The sequence below is a fragment of the Agelaius phoeniceus genome, chromosome 24 (genome assembly GCF_051311805.1).
Source record: "Agelaius phoeniceus isolate bAgePho1 chromosome 24, bAgePho1.hap1, whole genome shotgun sequence".
Taxonomy (NCBI): Eukaryota; Metazoa; Chordata; class Aves; order Passeriformes; family Icteridae; genus Agelaius; species Agelaius phoeniceus.
The window spans coordinates 4,319,525-4,338,728 of NC_135288.1; the positions used below are offsets into that span (position 1 = coordinate 4,319,525).

The 19,204-nt window shown below is 45.3% G+C and overlaps 2 protein-coding genes across 2 annotated transcripts; one reads left to right on the forward strand and one right to left on the reverse strand.

The window, feature by feature from the left end:
- Nucleotides 1–4,942: 4,942 nt before the first annotated feature.
- Nucleotides 4,943–12,442, reverse strand: PARK7 (Parkinsonism associated deglycase). Its single transcript, XM_054647788.2, has 7 exons — nt 12,251–12,442; nt 10,061–10,194; nt 9,303–9,404; nt 8,534–8,593; nt 7,706–7,775; nt 6,098–6,184; nt 4,943–5,408 (listed from the first exon to the last, which is right to left on the reverse strand). Exons 2-7 carry the CDS (start codon nt 10,148–10,150, stop codon nt 5,248–5,250), a joined length of 570 nt encoding a protein of 189 aa, XP_054503763.1. The 5' UTR covers nt 10,151–10,194; nt 12,251–12,442; the 3' UTR covers nt 4,943–5,247.
- A 686-nt stretch (nt 12,443–13,128) lies between these two features.
- Nucleotides 13,129–18,459, forward strand: TNFRSF9 (TNF receptor superfamily member 9). Its single transcript, XM_054648050.2, has 7 exons — nt 13,129–13,636; nt 13,707–13,826; nt 14,010–14,147; nt 14,612–14,678; nt 14,781–14,917; nt 15,142–15,276; nt 16,655–18,459. Exons 1-7 carry the CDS (start codon nt 13,537–13,539, stop codon nt 16,777–16,779), a joined length of 822 nt encoding a protein of 273 aa, XP_054504025.2. The 5' UTR covers nt 13,129–13,536; the 3' UTR covers nt 16,780–18,459.
- The last annotated feature ends 745 nt before the right edge of the window (nt 18,460–19,204 follow it).

Below are 19,204 nucleotides of genomic sequence, written 5' to 3' on the forward strand. Positions count from 1 at the left end.
ACCTCAATAAAATAGAAAGATGCCTCTTCATAGTACAGAAATTCTGAAAATCCTGAATTCTAGCAGCAAAAGCCCTGAACAGAGCCTTTAAGAACCAAAGTGACTCCAACTAAACTACAGTGCAGGAATGATCCTTGTTGCCAGGTTTAGAGCCAGCAGATGATGGTGAATTGCCCAGCATCAAATCCCATATTTTCCAGGAGTGAACACAGTGGGACTGGCTGGCAGGGAGCAGCAGCAGCAGAACTGCAGCCAAGTTCTGTCTGTGGTTTAGAGGTGCTGTAAAAATAATTACACCATCAATATCCAGAAATCAGAAGGATTTGCACAGAAATGAGCCCAGTCCTGCTTGGGAAACTTCCATCAGCTGTGGAGGACTTCAGTGTTATGAATGCTACACAAGTCTCACTAGACCCAACTCTGCTCTTTAGAACGTGAGTGCTTGCATGAGATCCTCAGAAAACTTTTCTTCTTCCTCTCTCTACCATTAGTGGAATGGCCTTGAATTAAACTGTAAAAGTACAGAAGTATCTCCATGACTTGGAGGGCCATAAACCCTATGTAGGGAGGAATTATTTAAGGTTGCACAAAGGGTATAATTAAAAGCTGTTGAATGAAGTAAAGCAAATGAACAAGCCCAAGTATAAAAGCTTCCTCTCAATCTGTGATGCCTTCTAGCACACAGAACAATCTTGTGGAGAGCAGAAAGGCTCCCAGAGCTGCTACAAAGACTGAGTGTGACACAGAGCACTGCAACCCCTGACTGCTGCACCACTCAGCAGCTCTTGGTACGTCTCAGCAACACATGATTTGTGTTACCAGAACACAGGATTCCGGTTTTCCCAAATCTGCACTCAGTTCTGGAGCCTATCATGTGTATCAGCATTGCTTCCCAAAGCATGGCTACAAAAATACAAGCCAGAAATGCTGCCTAGTCCTGTTGCCATCCTATTGCAAAAGCTCCCTACCTTCTGGGTGATTTCTCATGGGTAGCTCCTCACAGCACTGACTCCTTCTTCACAGCACAGCTAACAAACTGCAAATCTCTTCTTAAGCAGCTAACCCACTCTTTTGTAGCACTCCTCTTCTTATTGGACACAGCTGTGGCCTGTTAAGGGCAGGCCTGTTCCTGATCTTTGGTGATTGGCACAGCTGCAACTCCTCAGGTGTGAGACCTTCTGCACTATCTTTATTTTCTTACATTCTATCCCTCCACATAGTCCCTTAAATAATAATGTACTGTGGGTGCTCTCAGGATGCAGAGGCTCAACTCCCTCCCCTCTGGGCTGTGTGGCTGGGCCTGCTCTGCACACAGAGCTCTGCCAAGTGCCCACAGATGCTCCTGAAGACAAGGGTGAGGTGCCCTGTGATGCCTTCCACAAGGACATCTGCTGAGTGAAGGAGCTGGGTCTGAGGCAGCACCACTGCAGGGACTCCCACAGCTGCTCCTTGCCCCTGCCCTTCCCTGGATGCTTCTCAAGAAGTGGCAGGCAGAGGCCAAAGGCCAGATCAATTGTGTCAGCAAGGACAGCCTGTCCCTTTTTGCTGTTCTTCCCAGAAGGCTTTTGATTTCCTGCCAAGGGATGATGCTGCAGGAGCTGTAGAATATCCACTGAAGCTCAGAGCAGGGAGTGCTGTCAGAGCTGGGCTGTCAGCTGACAAACCAGGGCACCAGGGAGGCACATCTGCTCCCATTTTACATATTTTTCCTTTCTTTCCATACCACATGCAAGACCACATTCTAAACATGCTGAAAGATTATCTACAATTTTGGGCAACAATTAATTAATTCAAATTAATTCACCCAGGGTTTTGTTGCTTATTTTTCAAGCTTCAAATGTTGCACCCCATGCCCTACTAAAATGCAGTCTCCATATAACAGCAACACATCCTTTCTTCCGAAGGTAGAGAACATGAATGACAGCATGGATGCAGTGCTAGGGAATATTTCTGTAGCTGACACCCTCCTATTTCTCTGTCACCTACTCATCTTTCCAACCAAGTCATGGGTCATCCAGGCTGCTGGAAGACCCATTTTATCCTCCCAAAATTTTTATCATTTTGGGATCACTGCTTATGTTTGCCTCATGATGCATCTTTTTGTTGATAGAAAAAACAAAAGAATCAGATTTAGTAACCATTTTTTGCTCTGACAGTCACTGTGGGCTTCATACCAAATAGGAAGCATACACATAAATGGCTAGCAAGCTGCCCAAGGCTTGTAATTACTGGATGAAGCTTATTCCCTTGTGTGCTTTCACAGCTTTAGTGAGCAGGCTGGTTTGTATCCATTATGGCTCTGTTTGTCTCCACCCATTCTAAAAGTAAAACCTTTGTCTGTCTAGAAAAGCATCCCTGCTCTGTTGCTGACAGGAACACATTCCTGAGACAGGATTTGCTCAGTGCTGTGCACCTCACCTCCCCCTTTTGGAAAGAAACTTGCAAAGAACTCCAACAAAACCAGACTCTTCACTCTCCACATTTCTTCTGCCTCTTCTTCAGTCAGAAGCTTGTCAGTCTGAATGAAAATATTTCCCATCACTGCAAGTATTCACTGATGGCTCCAGCTTCTATGCCCTCTTGTGTGCATTCCTGCTCCTAAGCCATATAATACTTCTCAATTCCCTAAGAGAACTCATTCTCAATGGAGCATTCAAGCCCACAGAACAAGCAGAATCAGGAGAAAAAAACCCCACATTATTCTTGAGAGATGATCTGAGGCATAGAGCAGATGCCAACTGGCAGCTTTCTCATCAGGAAAAAAACCAACCCCCAAACCCTCCAGCTGCCAGGGAACAAAATGCTGAATGTTAGACAGAGAAAAGTGGATGCATTCCCTCCAGTTTAAGCTGGGCTCAGAGGCAGCAGATACCCAATTACCACAGGTTCTAATACTAAAACAAAAGCTATTATTCACAGGTTGTGAATAATATAATAATATAATAATAAAAAGGCAAAAAGTTTCAAGTGTACACGAAACAATGAACAGGAAAAGTACCTCAGCTCATCTTCCAGCAGCAGGTAAAAGAGGATTTTATGAACAGAGATACTGAAATGTCAAAAAAAAAGCATTTTGCTAACTGGAAGGCAACTTTTGCTCCCTTGAATCAGCAAATCCCTTAGTAACACTTACCCTAAGAGGAAAATGAGCCTAATCTTAGTTCATACACTTACTTACCCTAACTGAAAGACCAAGTTAATGACACAGAAAGAGAACCCAAAGAAATTCATGTTTGCTGGACATCTGCAATGTAAAAGGTTGAGAACAGGGTCAGCTGTAGGAAGGTAACTGTGATGCAAGCAGCACTACAATATTTTATTTACCAAGTCTTTTGCTGAACACAGTGGAAGAATCTGCAAGTTAAGCAGATACATCCATGGGCTCTAGGCTCATTTTTCTGAGTGTTTTTCCTATTACCATTTTAATGGGAGTGGGAAAGCCCAAATATACACACTGAAAACCTCATTTCTGTAAGTTGAACTCCCTCAGCCTTGGAGAAAAAAAAATTATAATCAAATTTATGGCCACTTTGCTAATGCTTTGTATTCAAATATTTCTGCAAGACTAAAAACAATACAAGCATGGAAATATTTTCCTTCTAATGTTACAAAGCAGTGCTGCCACCCAGGAATGCAGAGCTTTTCCTGTATTCTGAATTATGCCCATTTACAAGGCAAGTAATTATTCCAGATTCTAGGACAAAGACTCTTTCCATCATTTGGTTTACATTTGCATGGCAATACCAGTTAGATGTGCAGATTTACCACACAAACTTGTAAAATCTTACATAGATTACAACTTTTGCATATCTTGGGCACATTTCAAAGCTAGAGAAACATATGAAATATTTCCTAAACAAATTAAGAGACAGAGCATAGAGTTGAAGCAGTTCTTCCAGTAGTTATTAACAACACAGACACTTCTTAATTCTAAATTTGCAAAAGTATCCATGTATTTCATTACGAAAATGCAGTAATTGAGAATGAACTTGTTTCCCATTAAAATAAGCAATCACAGAGGCTCCTGTGCAGTAATTTTCTGAAGTTCAGACTATGCACTTCAGATGTATGCAGAACCAGATCTCCAGATGCTGGGGTAACTTCAGAGTCCAGTGAGGTGCCATCCTTAGGCATGACTGCTGACAGAGCCAGGAAACATCAGAATGATTTGGTGAATGGAAGGCAGCAAAGATGGAAATTGATGCCAAGTTCTTAATTCTCATGGGAATACAGCTCCAGAACTTCCTCCAGAGACCTGTCCTGCAACTCCTCCAAACTGACAAAGGCTCACTTAAGCCAGGGTTGTAGCAACTTCCAATTTTTAGTAAGCAGAAACAAGCACTGCTACTGGTGGCAACCAAATCCAAACTTCATGTTTTATACTAATTATTAGCTGCCCAAACAGCTCAATGGATCTGCAATCATTTAATGCAGAAGACAAATTTCAAGATATCATGTTCAACCTGCAGGAACTCTGGGGTGCTTGACAAGGTATGAATATTGACACTTTTCATTTAGTTCCAACACTGCTGGAAAATTAATACTAATTATTTGCCTTATTTGTACACAAGAAATTGAACGTTTTTTAAACTAATTCTAATTCTAGGTTACAACTTAATAATCTATGTCCTGAGTTGGAAGAGACTCATGAAGGTCATCAAAACCAACTCCTGACTCCACATAGGGCAGCCTAAAAATCCATACAGCCAGGAGAAGTGTTGGAGTAGTGCTGCCCAAACACTTCATGCATGCTAGCAGGCCAGGGGTCATGACCACCTCCTTAGGGAGCCTGTTCCAGTGCTTGGCCACCTTCTCACTGCAGCTCAGACTTCAGAAGAACTGTGTGAGACTCTAAACAGATGTTGTTTTAAATAGTACATGGTGGTAAAAAGGTTTCATGGGTCTGGGTTGGGAGAGAACACAGAAGGGAACAACACACCAGTAGGGATGCTCTATTTTTATTTACTCAGCAAACATTTTTCCATGAGATTTTTAAATGCCATCCAAGAACTAACTAGGATTATTAGATGCTGGCTGCTTTTTGGTGATAGAGCTTTTTCCTAACAGGATGTTTTTACTGAAGTGAAGACCTTTGGCTTGTTAAGGTATCCCAGTTACTAATCCAGGTAAGCACAGTTACTAATTTCACCCACAATTAAAGTGTATTTACAACAGTGCACATTACAGTTATTCTACAAAGGATAGGACTATCTAAATTTGTCCTCGTGCCTCTCCCACACCAGGATTTCAATCTTTCAGTATTAGAGGTGCCTTCACCTGTTCAGCCACTTCCTTGCCCAGCAGAGTTTCCACGATGGCCAAGCCAAACTCAAAGCTGGTGCCAGGCCCGCGGCTGGTGAGGATGTTGCCGTCCTTCTCCACGCGGCTCTCCGAGTAGGAGTAGTGTGCTTGGGGACACAACAGCAGCAGGGTCAGTGTCCAGTGTCCTCAGAGGCCACCAGGACCCCAGCACTGCCCCTGAGCAGCTCATCCCTGCCTGCTGTCCTCAGGGCCCACAGGGAGCTCATTCCCAAGGTGTGGGAATGCTCCTCTGGTTCCTAAAGCTGCTCAAAAAGCTCTCACTGAGCCTGTCAGCTCCCACGAGGTTACTTCTGGAAGTCAGACTGCTTTTGTGGAGCTGGTCACAAATTTCTTTTATTCCAAATGCATGCAGAAGATATTGGGGGAACCCATCTGCTCCCCTCCAGCCTCGTTAATGCTCAAGAGTGACCCTCAGTGTTTCACCATCCCCTCCCTTAGGCTGGAGAAAGAAGTGTGGAGCCATCAGCTGCCACAGAACCAAAGCATCACTCCCAGGAGAGCAGGAAAGGTGCTCCCAGAGTTTGCTGTAGGGACCATTGAGGCAAAGAACCATAGGGGCAAGAGATGGCTCAGCCTCAAGGGGATAAGGCAATAAATGCTCCTAACATGATTCCCCAAGGATGAGAGTGTTAGTGCACCCTCTATTCTCCAGTGATATAGACACAATTCAGAGAGAAAGGCAAGAAAAAAAAAGGCTTTTGTCCTTTTCTAAATTGTGGGTTCAGGTAAAAAAACAAATTTAAACAATCTGAGAAGGGTTTGGACAGAAACATACCCCCATTCATCATTTTGTCTTTGGCCAAAGGATGTGTTGTGACTTTGCTTCCATACCCAATCCCATGGGCCAGAAGGGCAGTAGGACCTGCAAGAACACAAAGTTTTACCAGTGAGGAATTGCCTTCTGCTGCACTGACAGGAACAGATATTTGGGCATTAGGACCCTCAGGGGTCAAAGCTCACTGGGGACAGACTACTTTTTATAAACACTGATGCCAGCCCTATCTCTGAAGCAAAAAGCTCTCACATTACAGTTCACACTGAAGTCCCACCCATGACTGTGCTGCCTTTGAAGGAGTGAAGAACAACCCACTTCCAGACATTTCATTTAAAACTGCTTGATATTAAGAAACAAAAGGTCTGCATTTCAATCTGAACATTAATTACCTACAATTACTTTACAACCTTGTTAAACCTTGAATTAAGACTTAACAGATAGGATTTCATTTGAGCAAGTCTCTACATGCTGCAGTTGTGTGCCAAGCAGTATTTTGGACAGATCATGGACCAACTATTCCATTTTTGGTTTCAAGAGTTTCTCTTTTCTTTTCATACTTCCTCCTTACCCTGAATTGAGTAAAGAATTTGTGTCAAGAAGTGCTAACTCATCAGACAGGAAATCCTTATGGGAACTCCAAAAGAAACTGAAGGCAGGATTTGTATGACATGAGTTTCATTTCTGTTAATTTGTTTAATTCTGGATTGAGTACAGGAAATAACCTCCTTTGTGTTCAGCTGGAATGAGCTCTATGAATTATCCTGCTTACAAGCAAAGGCCTCTACTGGGCAGATGTGAATTTGGGACACAGATGAAGCAGCACAAGAGCATCACTGCCAAGCTGAGGAATGTTCACAGCCCTGTGTGCCCAGCACCTAAATGGGGAAGAAAAGCAGAAAACCCCTCCAGCAATGTACCAAAATACAAAAGTGAAAATCACCTCCTGGAACACCCTCTGACTGCCTTTTATGCATTCATCATCTCTCTCCTCACTCTCAGCTTCAGCTCCCTAGACCAGCCTTCAGTTGCAATATTGGCCATTTCAGTATTGGCAATTTTTCACTTTGCTTCTTAGAACAGAAATCTTACAAAGTTCATGATATGGATGCCAAGCTGTGCAGAATATGTAAGTAGACAACCCTCTCCTCAAAGCAAGTCAAGTCCATTTTTTGCTGCAGCTCAGGAAGGGTGAGACTGTAATTCTATATTTCTGGCCTTCTTTCTGAAGCTAAAGGGCAGGAGTGGTTATGTGAGATAAATTTACAGCAGTGATATTCTGCCAGGGCTGTACACTTGCAGAAAGATCATCAGAACAAGCACACACTTTAAAAAAAATCCTAGCACTCTACATGTCACTTTTTATTTTAAACACAGTAACACAACTGATTGGAAAGAACTAGGTAACAACCTGAACTTGCAGGATAAATGTTCACAATTACTTTAGATTTCTCTGCTATTAAATTTACAAACAAATCAGATGTATGTCTATATATTCAGGCACAAATTCCTAGTACTAAATTACAGGAACACAGATTTCTAATACAGGAAACTCTTCATGCTCCTTCAAAATATCCAAATGCTTTAGAAAGCAAGACTTTGCTAACCCACCTGCACATATTGCAGCAATCAGGCCTTTTCTGCTTTCCTGGTCCTTCAAAATGTCTTTGACAGCAGCAGACTGTATGAAGAAACATCACAAGTCATTGTTTGGAGTTGGTTATTTGAAGCAAAGTTGAAACAGTTTTCACTAAAATTTTATAAACATATTTTGTACAGAAAACCAGTTGGAATTTTTCCTCCCTGCCCCAGGACAGAGGGCAATGAGAACATTAAAAAGGAGAAAAACTGAAACCAAATCATGCTTGCCCCAGAAGGAAAGAGGAAGGAAATCAGAAGGAACTGCAAGGAAAGTTCACATGAATGCTGGTTAACCCATGGCCATAAAAAGTTGTTTGAAAATACAGGACCAACAGAAAATAGTATTCATAAGATACCTTTGACAGTCTCTATAGATCAATTTGTTTGTCTGCCTGCCTTCCACAAGGACTTCATACCAGCCCAGAGACAGAATTCTGCAAGGGAGCAGAGTCCCTTGGGTTTGGACAGTTTTGTGTCTCAGCAATAAATCCTCATTTGCAACTGCTTCATCTTCATATGAATGTGAACAGAGATCTTCCCATAAAGCACAACATTTTAATTCTGTTATATTCTCTCCATTTTTATTCTGTTTTACTTGGTACTCTTGGCCAAGAATTTACCCAGCTGTCCCACCTATATAATCACAAGAAGGCTTAAGACCATTAACAATTGGTTTATTGATTCATGCAGAAGAGAATTTTTAGATGCTGAACTGAATATGCAGGATTACCAAACAAGTGCTGACCACTCCACTGCTCATAAGAATGCCCATGAATTTTTAAAATGCCAGAACTTTACCTCAGACAAGTTTTGAGCCCCAAGGTTCCCTCCAGGCAGGACCACAACATCATAAGGCCCCTAAACAAAGATAAAACTCTTCTGTTGAATAGAGGCTGATACACACATTACACTCTTCACATACATTATCATGTTTGAAGACCACTGCAGCTGATTCAAGTGGCAAGCAAAGAAATCGACCTTTTCTTCCACTGAACAACACTTCATGATCAGAAAAACAGTTCCAATTATGACAAAAATACTACTTCCTGTTCCAGGAAAAGCCTATTATCAATTAAGTCTCTCACAGAACTGACTTTTAAGCCTAGTGCACTTAAAAGCTTCAGCAAGCAAGTGACAGCTCTTGTGTTGTAAAGTGGTTTTGCTCCAACCTTACTGTACAGTTCTAACTATGACATTATTTAGCTTCCCATCAGAACTTTTGAGTTGGCCCAAATCACAGGAATTTGTTGAGCCAACTAACAGGAAAAATAAAGCTCTGTGACTGGCCCTTTGCAAAACTCAAATACCTGGGCAGAATTAAGAAATCTGTCTGAAGCTAGCAGGGTATGAAGCAGGATGTCACTCAAGTGGGATGTACAGTTCTGTAATTCACTGCTACACAGAGTTAACACAACATGCAACCTATGTCCAAAGGTACTGCATAAGCTTTCCAAATTCACCTCAGAAATGTGGTGAGTTTTGGGAAATTTGGTGAACTTCTCAGAATGTACCTCAGAAACTGTGAGAGAGACTATGCTGGCCATTATATCAGAGGGTGCTGACCAACCTCTTTTCTGGCATCTTCAAGACTGGCATCAGGACAAATGAAGACATCTCGACTGCACTGCACTGGTTCTTTTCCTGTTAGGCCTGCAACAGTCACCTTGATCTAACAGGAGAACAAATATATTATTACAAAACAAGAATTCAGGGCATTTTTCTTATATGTTAGTTCTTAAGTAATAGAAGCAAAGCTGTACTGAGAGCTTGTTCCTCTTATGACAGCCAAAACGGGAAGCACAGTGATGGAATGACAAAGTAGTGGCAGAAGGTAATTTTTACTTCAGTCATTTCTATATATGTGAAGTTGGTGTGTTTATTTAAAGTATTATTTTCATTCCTAATGAAATAACATTGTGCTACTACAACTGCAAGAGTAAAAAACAGCTTGAGGAATCCCAACAGCCAGAACTGTAGTAAATAGCTTTTCTTGAGCTACTTTTGAAATTCAGTTAAGCAATGTCATGAGCTGTAATGTACTGAGGTTTTCAGACCCCTATAGAAGAGGCACTTCCAGTTACTACACATGGAAGTAGCTGTGTTTTCTGACAGAGTAGGATTTACTTGAAATATTTGCTCTAGTTCACATCAGATTTGTATTTTGAAAGGTTACCAAGAAATGTCAGCATGACACAAATATTTGCTAACCAGAGATGATGGAGGTAAATTTTTACTTCACAGACCACACACTGAATTCCTGGAAATGAACCTCAACTTGAAGCAACGATTTCCCCCTGACCAGATTATTCACTGTCTCATACTCACCCCAGCTCTTCTCATAACATCAGTGGGGATTACAGTTTCCATCTCCTCTGCCCCTTTAGCCAGGATCACCAATGCCCTCTTGGAGGCCATGTCTTGAGGGGTTGCTATTAGAGAGGTGGTTGTGAAGGAAGGGGCTGAGGGGAATAAAAAGATAATGTGGTTACAAGGCAAATCCCCTCATACAAGTACTTCCTCATGCTGAAAATGAACAGTAATTTGCACTTTTGCATGCTCTTTCATTTAAACCACCTCAAAATTCAGTCAATATTCTTAAAATTCATTTAAATCAATATTCATAATACTCATTTAAATCAATATTCATAACCATCCTGTTTAACTAAGCAGCTTTTTAGAAAGAAAGCATTATGATATTAAAATATTAAGGCACTTGGGCAAGTGGGAGGCACAGCACATCAGCACCAGGACAGGAAGCAGCTTGGCCTAATCAAGACCTTAACCATGACTGTGTCTGCCAGAGAGAGGGGTTCAGGGTGGGTGGCAGAGCTGTTTTCAATTTGCACACCCTCACTCTTTCCGAGATGACTGACTCCCACCCAGGCCAGCACTTACAAAAAGGGCTTGCACGAGCTTTGACCTCATGTCTGGTTTTTAGTTTCCACCCAGCATGCTGCATGAGGAGTTTCCTGTGACTTAAGAGTGCCCCTGCAAAATCTCACCAACAGATTTTCTGGGTTATTTTGCAACTTTGTGGGGGATGAAACACATGTGCACATGTGTGATGGGGGAGTAGACCACAGGACCTAGCAAATGGAACAAACCAGGCTTAAGATATTTTTTTTTTAACTTCTGAATTCAAGTTGAGGTGAATGGCCAAATTTCCATTTGAAGGCTAAGTTAAAATAACTTTGCATCATATAAAATACCTACTAACTCATACAGGTCTGAGAGAAGGCTGTGAAAGCATCTGTGATGTGAGGAGGCATTTCATGGGTTACTACTCTGGAAGACAGAGATTTCTGTCCTATGCAGGGACTTTCCACCTAGAACTGCACATAGTACCTGGGAGCTCTTCATAAAATGTGATGCATGTTTAGGTGCCTACATAAAATCATCCTCACCCTGCTTTATAGCCTCCTTTAGAATGTTATTTTCTAGGATGCAGTAATATCCAGCACAACATCCCACAGCATGCTGAACCACCCCAAGCAGAGTAATTCACTGTGTCACATCCTACTTTTAGGGCAGTTTTATGTACTGTCAATGCAAAGCCCACTGATCAAGCACACCCAAATCACAGGTATTAGTAATAACTCCAGAACAACAGCTTCTTAATAGCTTGAGGGTACATATTGATTCTGCAAAATTTTCATATGAATATGACTAGCAAAAAAAGACCTGAATAGCCACCATGCAGAAATGCTGCACTTGCTTTTTACTGAAGAAAAATAGTCTAGATCACAGCTTGCATCCCTGTCCTTCATTAATTCTTCAGATGAAAACAGGCACCTGATCCTGCAACCTTTACTCTTTCTCCTAGTTTTGCAAAATGCAGTCTCTCCATAGTGCCTTTAGATATTTATTGTACGATTCCTGAGCATTAGTACTGTTCTTCATGTGGGTGCATATGTAAATAGCTGTCCTGCTACTACGGAAAGACAGTTTTTGAGAAGGCAGGACTAAGTTACACAGACCTAACAACAACTTAATTTAACAAGTCATTTAACAATCTACCTACACATAGTAAATGCCAGTCTCCCATTTGCACCTCAGTGCAGCTAAGGCCGCCTCAAACCTCTCACCCAAATGTTCAGCCCTGTGTGGGTACACGAGCCTTTCTGGAGATGGTGAATCAGAAACTCTAACCAGGGTGGCTTTAAAAGAAATCACACCCTGCAGCGCCCCGAGCACAGAGCCGCTATCCGCAGGCAGGGCAGGGCTGCAGGCGCAGAAGCGCGGCCCGCCCGGGGGGAAAGGCCGCGCGTCCCCATCGGTTCGTGAGGGACACGGCGCCATTCCCCGCGGCAGGGACGGCACGGGTTAGGGTTAGGGCCCGGGCATGGGCCGAGGCCTCCTCACGGGCACGGCGGGGCTTCGGGCCCTGCAACGCGGCCGCCTGGGCACCGCAACCCGGCCCAGCTACCGAACCCTCCGCCCACACCGACACCCCCGCCCGCCAGGGCTCTCCGGGCCGGGTCCGCGGCGGCCGCAGCGGCGGCGGCCACAACTCACCTCAGCGGGGCCGCGGGCGGCTCTGGGGCGCTCCGCCCCGGCCCCGGCACCGCCCGCGCTCCGCCCCGTCCTCGCCCCGCCGCTCCCCCGCGCTGCCGGCACGCTCCGCTTTTCTCACGGTCTCTCGGGAACGCAGAGAGCGCTCCGGTGCCCGCACCGCGACACGAGTCACCTCCTACGGCGGCGCGACCGCAAACCGAGCTGCTGCTGCCACTGCTGCTGCTACTGCTGCTGCTGCCCCTCGGGCAGCCCCTCACGGACCGAGCAGAACCGAGCTCTTCTCCGCCCTCTGCCCGAAGCGTCTGCCCGACACTTGTGTTTCCTCAGGCTCACGGTGCACAGGGAATGCCTGTGGCTCAGGGATGATGCTGCCCTGGTTTTAAGGAGTTTCGGTGTTTTGAAGGAGAGACAGAGCTGCTAGCGGGGACCTTTAGGACTGCAAAGCCGTGCTGTGTACAAGCCTGCTCGCAGGTGCTGGCAGGCCCGGTCTGGCTTCGGGCTCACGAGAGCTCCGGCAGAGCAGCTCAAATCCAGGGGAGGAGAGCCGGTCATAGGGAAGGACCGCTGAGGGCTCTGCCGGGATCGATGCGGGGTTCAGCTCCCGCTACGGGGCGCTTTGTGTGCTGCACACAGCGGACTCCGCTCAGATCCCTGGACAGGCTGGTCCTTGCTCTGCCTGCCCGTGTGCCGGCACACACAGGCAGGGCACACACACACGGACCATACGTTCGCTTCTCAGTTATAACTCGGCACCCAGCGTTCACCATCTCTGCTCCTGCCCGGCTCAGGGACAGAACCGCGCCCGGGGGTTTGCTGTGGGGAGGTGCAGGGGGCGGGACCAGGCCCGGGGATTGGCTGCGAGGGGCCGCAGGGGGCGGGGCCGCGCCGTTCCCGTGCCGGCCGGCGGGAGCTCCGCACGCTCCCGGCCAGGGCGCGGCGCTCCCCGCGTGTCCCCGCGGTGCCCATGTGCTCTCAGCATCCCCGGCACGGCTGCGGCCTGCCAGCCCCGCCTCTCGCCTTTCATCTCCCGGGGATTCCACGCCGCACTCACCGGGAAGCCCCAGTGGTGAAAAGGGGCGACCGCTGACCGGCATCGCTGAGAGAGCTCTGCGGGCGCTGCCCGGCAGAACTGAGGGGTCGCGCCTCTGGGAGGGTCCGGAAAGTCCCGCCGGGCCGGGGATTCCCCGCCGCCCCCGGGATGACGCAGCCAGGCCCCCCGGGGGCGGTGGCTAAGGGCCGGTGCCGGGTGTCCCGCGCGCACTCCCCGCTCCGACCCGCTCCGACCCATGGCTCCGGGCCGGGCGCTGCTGCCCGCGGCGCTGCTGGCGCTGGCGCTGAGCCCGGGACCTGCGGCCGCGCTGCCCTGCGGCGCTCACTGCCCGGCGGGTAAGGACCGTACCGGGGGGCGGTGACCGCCGTGTCCCGGCCCGTGTGACCGCCGTGTCTCGCCCCGCAGGTACCTTCGCGAGCCCCGGCTGCGGACGGGGAGCGGGCGCGCCGTGCAAGCCCTGCCCGGCCGGCACCTTCTCCAGCGCGGCGGGAAGCAGCGACTGCAGGATGTGTCGGCACTGCGAAGGTACCGGCGGCGACGCCACCAGCCCTGCTGGGACCTCCCGTGGCAACGCCGTGCCCGAGTGGCACCTGCCCGGCGCGGGACGCGCCTCTGGCCAAATAACGCTGAAGCCACCAGCCTGGTTCTTGTGAGAGCAAAGGCCCACGCTGGGCATGCTGTAAGCTAACACTGGTTTTCCCCTTGCAGCACCGTTTCGGTATTTGAAGAATTGCTCCTCAACCAGCGATGCTGAATGCACGTGCAAGGAGGGCCATCGCTGCGGCGATGATCGCTGCACCTTCTGCACCCGAAGCTGTGGCGTGGGTCAGGAGAGCACCAGCAACGGTAGGATCACCTTTCCCCAGCAGCTGAAAGCCCCTCTGCTTCCTGCAGCAGACAGAAGCAGATAGAGGAAGGACCTCGAGAGATAAAAGCTGCCTCCGGTGCTAAGCACTCTGCATGGTGTGTGGAGTGAGCTCAGAGCAGACAAACCCACCACACTGAGCCCTAGTGCAGCTCAAATCCTGCACCAGTTAGTTCCCTTTGTATGGCAGCTCTTTGCCTGCCAGCACGAGGAAAACAGAACTCTGGAGTTAGGCATGGTTTGTGGCATCTTGTGCCAAATCAACTGGTTTTTTTAGCCAAATACTGTACTGGTCTGTGGCTGACAGGGAAAGACTTGCCTTGCATACTCAGAGCTGCTTATGAAGTGGTAATTCTGACATTGTACAAGCAGGCAAAAATAATGTTTCATATGTTACATTTTAAATGTTATCTTGTACAATTTTACCTGTCCTTGTCTGTTGAAGGTTGCCGGACTTGCCGCTATGGAACCTTTAATGATCAGCCCAATGGCTCCTGTAAAAACTGGACAATGTAAGTAAATAAAAAAAAAAGTTAAAACGCTACTGCTATTACACTTGACTGGAATTTAAGAAATTTTTTTCTTTTCCCCGTTTTGCTGTAAATGTCCTTCAGGTGCTCTGGAAACCAAATCCTGGTGCCTGGAACTCCAGCAAAAGATGTCATTTGCAAACATGCTTCAGTTAATTCCACTTTAGTCACTACTCTACCTACAACATCTCTTGACATTCCATTTTATATCACCGTGCCAGGTGAGTCATTGTGCAATATTGCTTATGGAGGTAAAGAATTATGACCTACTTAAACATACCATAGCACATTCACCTTCCATTCAAAGCAAAAGTCCTTCCTTCTATGCATTTCCAGTGTTGCAGACTGATCCAGAAGCAGAATGGGAGACAAAGTTTTCAGCCAATTCAAGGGCAGTAGAATTTTGTTCTGTTAAGACTCTCAGAGAATGTTATTTGTTCCCTAGGGAAGGATGTTCAGGCAGACACAATCAGGATTTCTCTCGCTGTGGCTGGGCTGTCGTGCTTGGTGTTTCTGCTGCCTTTGTGCATCTGCTTCAGTGTCTGGCAGAAAAAGAAACTACATGCTGTCTTCAAGAAAAGTAAGATAAATACGCTCTTCAGTTTTTCTTTTTGAAACTAGACAGAAGTCAGGAATCCAGGTTAAGTGCCTTACAAAGGTAGTTGCAATAGCTTTGGGTTTTTCGGCCTTGTAAGTCAGAAGCAAATGAAAGGGAAACAGTTTTAGAATTTTTATTGCAGAAAGCAATAAAAATTTGCTGTGGGCGTTAGGTCAAGTGCATGCTTATCCTTATAAGTGGACTATTTGTGATAGATGAGAAAACTCAGCTGCTCCAGTTAAAGGCCAGTTCGCTTTATGACTTCCAAGCATCACCCTTGGCCTGTGTGGCTGTAACCCCTTGGAGTTCTCTCTGCTCCAGAGAGGACACAGGGCCTGCAGTGAGTGTCTTGGAGCTCTGGCTGCAGAAGGAGAGGGGCATCAGTCAGGGTGTGCTGCTACACAGGAGCAGAGTCAGCCTGAATCCAGCACTGCCCTCTGAGAGCTCCTAAGTCCTGGGCACACACAAGAGTTCACAAAGATGAAGCTGATTCCATTCAATGTTGTTTATGGTTGGTTTGTTCAGTTTTTTGGGAAGTTCTCTCTCCCTTTCTCTTCCCCTGTTCTAAGGATAAAGTCTGAATCTTCTAGTGTAACTCTAAATACATTAGACCATAGCAGTACAAAAATCTATTTCCCTCATGCTGGTTTTCCTTTCATTGCCATGACAGACAGACACCAGAGGCCCTGCTGAATTAAGGAAAACAAAGTGTGATAAATTAGTTTTATCAGATACACATGCTGTAGAGGAATAATTTCAGATTATAGAATAATGTGGAAGATTTTTTTTTTTTTCTTCCTGACATCCTGCATTTGTCACAGAGGGATGGTGAAATAAGATGGCTGAATAAATGAACAGAAAGGGGACATTTGTCCAGTTCTGGGCCCTTCACTTCAAGAAACATTGGGGTGCTGGAGTCAGTCCAGAGAAGGGTAACAAAGCTGGGGAAGAATACAGAAGGTAAAGTCTTTGAGGAGTGGCTGAGGGAACTGGGGTTGTTTAGTCAAGAGAAAAGAAGGATCAGGGGAGACCCTGCCCTCTACACCTCCCTGAAATGTGGCTGTAGCCAGATGGGGATCAGCCTTTTCTCCCCGTGGCAGGACAAGAGGACACAGCCTTAAGCTACACCGGGGAAGTTCAGGTTGGAGATGAGGAGGAATTTCTTCCCAGAAAGGGTTGTTAAAGACTGGAATGGGCTACCCAGGAGGTGGTGGAGTCACTGTCCCTGGAGGTGTTCAAGAAACAACTGGACATGGCACTCAGAGCTCTGGTCTGGCTTACAGCATGGACAGTCAAAGGTTGCACTAAATGGTCTCAGAGGTCTTTTCCATTCTGTGAATCTGTTCTTTTTTTTTTTCAGTGCACACACCTGAACAGTCAGTTCAGGAAGAGGATGCCTGCAGCTGCAACTTCCCTGAGGAAGAACAAGGTGAATATCAGAGTCCTGGCAAATCCACAGAATTGAGAGATCTTCTGGAGAACTAGAACTTGAACTGTCCAAGTCAGCCACATTTTTCTTTTGGAACACAGAACAAGAAGCTGTTTATGTAAATAGAGCAGGTGTCAGCACTTGAGTGCTATAGCAGTAAAAATCTCAGCCACCAGGGAAAAGGTATTTTTTTAATATTTCTTAAAAAAATAATAAAAAACCCTCAAAACTGTTTGCTGATTTTCTTCCTCTACGAGTAAGGATTTACATGTAGAAAGAAATACTGCATTTTAAAGCTCTAACAGAAGTGCAGAATAGTTTTCTGGTCCATCATTAATGTTACCTGAGCCATAATTTACATGCATTCCAAAAGGATCTGAAGCTAAAAAGGAGATCACATTGTAGAGTCACAGCCATCCTCTTGAGTCTGGAGCTCCTCCCAGCAGTCCTGGGGTTTGTGTGTAAATACAGATGGAGCTCATTTGATCCCATCACCCCTGGAAAAAGATCCCTCACCACTGCACCCATCCTTACATGCAGGGGAAAAGAAGCCATGAAAATCTTGAGCTGCAAAGTAATCCATAGCAGCATCTGCTGTTGTGTTGGCTGGAGGGAGGCAGTGGAAACACTGAGAGAAGCTGTGGTTGACTTGAACTTAGAAATAGCTGTAACTTTGCAGCTGGACTGCACCACCTTCAGCCCTACATCATTCAGCTTTGATCTTTTGGGTGACGTAAACTTTATGTACATTGCAGTTGTAAGTGTGATATCTTTGTGGTACTATTTTTGTAACTGAGGTTGGAAAGATTTTAACATCAGACACTGTATCTGTCTCTTTGATCAAATATCTGTTAACTTTGGTCTTGAGAAAAAAGAAAATACATGTTTGAGTCAGGACATTCGCAACACGGTTTTTAACCATTTACAAAACTCACATATTTTATTACTTCACTAAATGTTATTCAAAAAATAGAATCAAAACCCACCAGTATGTGGGCTAAAGGTGATTTTCCCCTCTCTGATTTCAATGAAGGAGAAAACTATTTTGCATTTGAACAACGACAAGCCATCTCTTCATTCAGCAGGGTACAATAGCAGATTCTTTTCACCAAGCCACACTTACACATTACACATAAACTTATGTACAAGTAAATATAAAATAGTAAGTTTTAAATAGTGAGAAAATAAGTGCCATAAAAAGCCCGAATTGTGAAGTTTTTATTTGTATCTCTAGCTCAAGTCTTCTCTCTATTGGTACTTTCAACCATTACGTCAAAATCACAAACTTGAAGGCATGAACAGGACACATGAAAAGCCACCAAACTATTTATAAAGCTATCTATTTATAAATCAAAGAGTGACCTTTACATCATTAACTATATCTTAAAACAAGACAAAAAGACTATTTCTGCTTGTCATTAATTTCTAGCTCAAACATAAGGTAGAGAATTAATGTAACTCAAAACATCTGGTGTTTTCTCCTTTGAAAAAAAGAGGTAATGACTGGAATTTTACATGTTGCTACTAAATTCTGCATATATTTTGAAATGTATTTTTAAATGCTTCAAACAAAGTGCAAACCCCTTATTCTTCTTGTCCATACCATACCTGAAGCAGAAATAAGTCTGCTTAGTGACCAGTGAGGACACATTTCCACCAAAACTGGAGTTCTGGAGTGTTTCAGGGAATAGTCATTCACAAAAGAAAGTACATTCTGAATAAAATGTTAGAAACAACCTTCCTTCCAATCAAAGAAATATGTGGATAATCTTACCTGTGACTTCTGTCATTTGAGAGTACTGAGGCCTGAATTAATGATAAACAGATTTTGTTGGCACACACATCTGCTGTCAAATGTGTGCAGATGATACAGTTCCATTTCACAGCAATGCACCGTCCCCAGCCAGCTCTGGTGGCCTCAGTTCCTCTGCTGCCTCCCCCTGCCATTTTCCCTGGGCTGACACTGAGGGGATGAAGGGACAGCTCTGAGCCAGCAGGGCCAGGTGGCACCAGGTCAGCACCCAGCAGGGACATTTTTCCCCCTCCAAGAGTGGAGAAATGGCAGCAAAAGCATCTGCAGAAAAACCAAGCTCAGTGAAGTGGCTGCACAGCTCTGATTTGAACAATGGAGCTTGTGGGGGTTGTTTGTCTCTGGTTTTTGTTGTTTTTAGGCTGGGGGAGCTCTCCCCCCCACATTGCCTTTGTTTCCCAAATATTACATGGAGCAGGTCAGGACGAAGGCAGGATCGACTGGAAGCATCTGCCAGCATGGTTTTTTTGTTCCCTAGAGTGAATACCCCTTTGTGGGTGAAACACCTTTTCTTTTGTATATTTTTGCTATTAATACAGCTGTTGTTGTTATTGTGTGTCTCATTCCACTGCTTTCTGGTGTTAGGAAATTGCTATTTCAAACCATGATCTCTCCTTCACTGGAAGGGGTAGGGGAAAGAAGAGTGGCTTATTTGGAGCTTAATTCCTTCC

Bases quoted from the DNA above. Each gene is read 5' to 3' on its own strand.
- PARK7 (XM_054647788.2), bottom strand. From the start codon at position 10,150: ATGGCCTCCAAGAGGGCATTGGTGATCCTGGCTAAAGGGGCAGAGGAG. The intron at 9,405-10,060 runs GTGAGTATGAGA...TTCTCCTGTTAG, and splicing joins ATGTTATGAGAAGAGCTGGG to ATCAAGGTGACTGTTGCAGG. The intron at 8,594-9,302 runs GTTGGTCAGCAC...ATCTTTGTTTAG, and splicing joins TTGAAGATGCCAGAAAAGAG to GGGCCTTATGATGTTGTGGT.
- TNFRSF9 (XM_054648050.2), top strand. From the start codon at position 13,537: ATGGCTCCGGGCCGGGCGCTGCTGCCCGCGGCGCTGCTGGCGCTGGCG. The intron at 14,679-14,780 runs GTAAGTAAATAA...AATGTCCTTCAG, and splicing joins TCCTGTAAAAACTGGACAAT to GTGCTCTGGAAACCAAATCC. The intron at 14,918-15,141 runs GTGAGTCATTGT...TTTGTTCCCTAG, and splicing joins ATTTTATATCACCGTGCCAG to GGAAGGATGTTCAGGCAGAC.